The sequence below is a fragment of the Lactuca sativa genome, chromosome 2 (assembly GCF_002870075.4).
Source record: "Lactuca sativa cultivar Salinas chromosome 2, Lsat_Salinas_v11, whole genome shotgun sequence".
NCBI classification, from domain to species: domain Eukaryota; kingdom Viridiplantae; phylum Streptophyta; class Magnoliopsida; order Asterales; family Asteraceae; genus Lactuca; species Lactuca sativa.
In genome coordinates, this window is record NC_056624.2 from 55,451,316 (window position 1) to 55,454,979 (window position 3,664).

At 31.4% G+C, this 3,664-nt stretch overlaps 1 protein-coding gene across 1 annotated transcript; it reads right to left on the minus strand.

The window, feature by feature from the left end:
• Positions 1-1,981: 1,981 nt before the first annotated feature.
• On the minus strand, positions 1,982-2,889 carry LOC111907186 (uncharacterized). Its single transcript, XM_052768066.1, has one exon. The coding sequence runs from the start codon at positions 2,806-2,808 to the stop codon at positions 2,308-2,310; it is 501 nt and encodes a 166-aa protein (XP_052624026.1). The 5' UTR covers positions 2,809-2,889; the 3' UTR covers positions 1,982-2,307.
• Between the last annotated feature and the right edge of the window lie 775 nt (positions 2,890-3,664).

The following is a 3,664-nucleotide window of genomic DNA, read 5'->3' on the forward strand; positions in this document are numbered from 1 at the left end:
TTTGTTGATTTAATGTCAGTTGTTGATGATAGATATGATGATAACATGCCATGTATGTTTTGTTTCCTATTGTGGTAATAATTATTCTTTGTTGATGTAATGTCAGTTTTAGGACTTAGAGAATGTATAGAAACAACTTTGTTTAGGATTTAAAAGTTATTAGGAGGATATAAACAACATTTGGTCACTTTGTTTAGGAGATATAAACAACATTAGGTAGTTTCCAAAGGCTTAAGAGTTTAACTTTTCTTATTCATGATGGCTTTTGCAAGCTGTTTAATGCAATAAAAAATATAAATGTTTGCTTCAAAAAATCTTTTGTCTATATCTTTAGAATTTAAAAGTGCTTGGAAAGAAACTAAAAATTTAAGAGTTTTTTTTTCCAGTGTGTAGGGGCGTAATATGGCTCAAAATTCCTCTTTACAAGTGCTTTTGATGTTCAAGTAAATACAAGCTCAAAAGGCATAGGTATTTTTGGTAGTCTTGGAAGGAAATGTGTTTTTCTTTGAGCTACTTAAACGCAAGATATACAGGCTTATTATAATATCCTATTTTCATTTTGTCTTATTTATTGTGTTGTACCGTAAAAAATGTTCCCAATTATTGCTATAATAAATAAATAAATGAAAGTGCATTGCTATATTTGTTTTTTTTGTGATAATTGATTATGGTGTATTGAAACTGGAATAATTGTTGGCCTTTGATTCAAAACTCAAATTGAAGAACACTTATGAGTTTTTATCGATTCAACTTACCAGATAATTTGCCAAGTAATCCACTAAATAATTCTCAATTTTATGTTTGTAAACACTTAGTTAAACTTTTGTAGTTGACACTTTTAATGTGCATTATTAGACACATTTAATGTATTATTAGACAATGTACATAGTAACATGTATTTGTATTTGATATTTGATATTTTTTAGGTTTATTTGTTTTATTATAATGTTATTTATTTTGTGGTTGTTATAAGTTTAATGTAATGGGGTTTTTTCAATAATTTGGACACAAAAAACTGATTTCTTTTAATAACTTTTTGCTGTTTTATTTATTTTTTTTAAATAAAAGTAATTACCTACGGATTACCATGGAAAGTCCGTAGGTAATGTGAGCCGTAGGAAATCTGTAAGTAATAAAGTCAATGGTAGTCAAAGTGGGCTCTGTCGGTAGTCCGTAGGAAATCCGTAGCTATGTATTTCCGTAGCTATTCCGTAGGAAAATAGTCAAACATGACTCTCGTGAGTAAACCGTAGGTATTCCATAGCTATTCCGTAGGTATTATACCTACGGAAAAAGCTGTAGCTATTTTGTAGCTAGTCCGTAGCAATTCTGTAGGTATAAATTTCCCACGGGCATTTATGCTACAGGGCATTTTCCATAGCCAATCTGTAGGTATCGCCTTATACCTATTGAATAGCTACGAATTGTGTCGTAGCTGTTGCCCTTGTTTTCTTGTAGTGCAGACACCCAGTCCATTGAACATTTTCAACTTAAGGTTGATACGTCGACGAGCTAGGTGTTGTCATTCTTTCCATATAGTTGGGCATACACAGCTACATAACTTTAAAAAAAATGCGGGGACCAATATCAGCTTTATATAAGTTAACCTTTTACAGAAGTAAAAGGGCTAAATTGATATTTTTTTGGAAAATAAGACTAAAAGTATAATTTTTGTGAAAGATGTGGACGAAACTGCCCTTTTCAGAAGAACACGGACCAAACTAAACTTTTCAAAATTTGGTTAACTAACAATGTCACTGAAGACGTCCCTCGTCTTCTATAACAAACTAGTTTTTCGACATCCTTTCCGGAAATGATTCGATTGACGATTTCACAAACTTCCAGTGGTCGAAAAATTTCCAAAAAGGTATATTCAAAATCGTTAGAATGAGACCTTTCCAACGGTGTTCCTAGCAAGAGATTGTGAGAAAAAAAAAATTGAACAAAAAACAAAGAATCTACCCCTAGAGCTAATCCAAACTCTGAAACCACTTGTTTGGTTAAAAATGTTCTTTTATTCAGAACTAAAAGAAAATAAACAAACTTACACACTCAGTATTACATGAAAAACAATCATCTTTGATAATACTTAGTAGTATTATACACTACATCTTTATAAAGATTGGTGCTCAACAACTGATGTTAGAGCTTCCATTTATAGCTAAACCAGCTTACTATAGCTATAGTTTTCTTTAAAGTGTTCACCATTTGAATATAAAATTTTACCATATGAAAGGAAGAAGCTTCCATTTATAGTTCTTATTGTCAACAAAGATGTTGGTGCACCTACCCAAGTTAGGTTTAAACTCACAAGCCCTTCTTCCCTAATGTTGCATCACCAGTTTCCTTAGCTTCTTTCGCTTTCTGGGTGACCAAATCCTTGTGTTCCTCTGCCAAGATAGCGTCTTCTTTTGCTTTATGGATAACCTGGTCAGCGATTTCGTTTGCTTTATGGTTAGCAAAGTCAGTGGCTTCTTTTACTTTCTGAGCGACGAAACCTTTGTGCTCCTCCGCCAAGTCAGCAGCTTCTTTTGCTTTCTTAGCCACGAAAACCTTGTGCCCCTCGGCCAAGTCAATAGCTTCTTTTGCTTTCTGGTTAGCGAAGTCACTTTCTTCTTTTGCTTTTTGAACGTTGGAATCCTTGAGCTCCTCCGACCCCTTCCCGGTGGCTTGATGAGTTTTTCCGGTCACATCTTTGGCACTGCCGAGAGCGTTGGAAACCGTTTTAAATATGTTTCCAATGACAACGGGTTCAGATTGTTTCTTATTGTTCTGGTCAGACCCGCTTATATCATGAGGTGAAGCCATTTGATGTCAAGATCAATGTATTGCACTCTAAAATTCGATTGAATATTAAAAAGGAACTGGATTAGAAGATAGAATGTGAGTTGTGAGTGGAAGAGAATGCGATATATATAGGGTGCATGGTAAAATAGTTGATTTTTCTAATGCGGTGGATAACTTAACTTACATGTTTTAAAAGAAAATTAAAGAACACAATAAGTATTTTCCATGCGGAAGCCTTCTACGCTGTCGACAACATTATATTATAATATATATTATATATTATATATTATTTCGCAACGTCTGTGTTGAGTTAAGTTGTCACATTTTGTAATGGTTTTTTTGTCCTAATTCTAATTTGGCAATTTCAGCCTCCTTTTTTCTGTTCACGTCTTTAGTTAGCGGTTTCAGCCCCTCTTCTCTTTTTCATTTTTCCTTTTTAGTCGTCTCCATCGTTAACTTTGTAATATATTTATTTTCTAAACTATCATGTTTATGTTTATCATATAGTATATATATAATATGATTTTACTTAAAAAAAAAATTCTTCGTTAACCTATAAAAAAAATTATGTGCTATTTTTATATATGTTTATAATATGATTTTACTTAAAAAAAAAATTTGTTAATCTATAAAAAATTACGTGTTTATTTTGTGTTTATTTTATGTATATGTTAGTAAAAATCATTATATATGTTTATAATATGATTTTACTTAATAATTTTTTTTTGTTAATCTATAAAAAATTTACATGTTTATTTTATGTATATGTTGGTAAAAATCGAAGATAATTAATATTTCGACATGAATTTACAACTTTCGTTATTTGTTTTTTTTTATATTTGTGTCGGTATAAATTTAAGTATATCTATATTTCAAA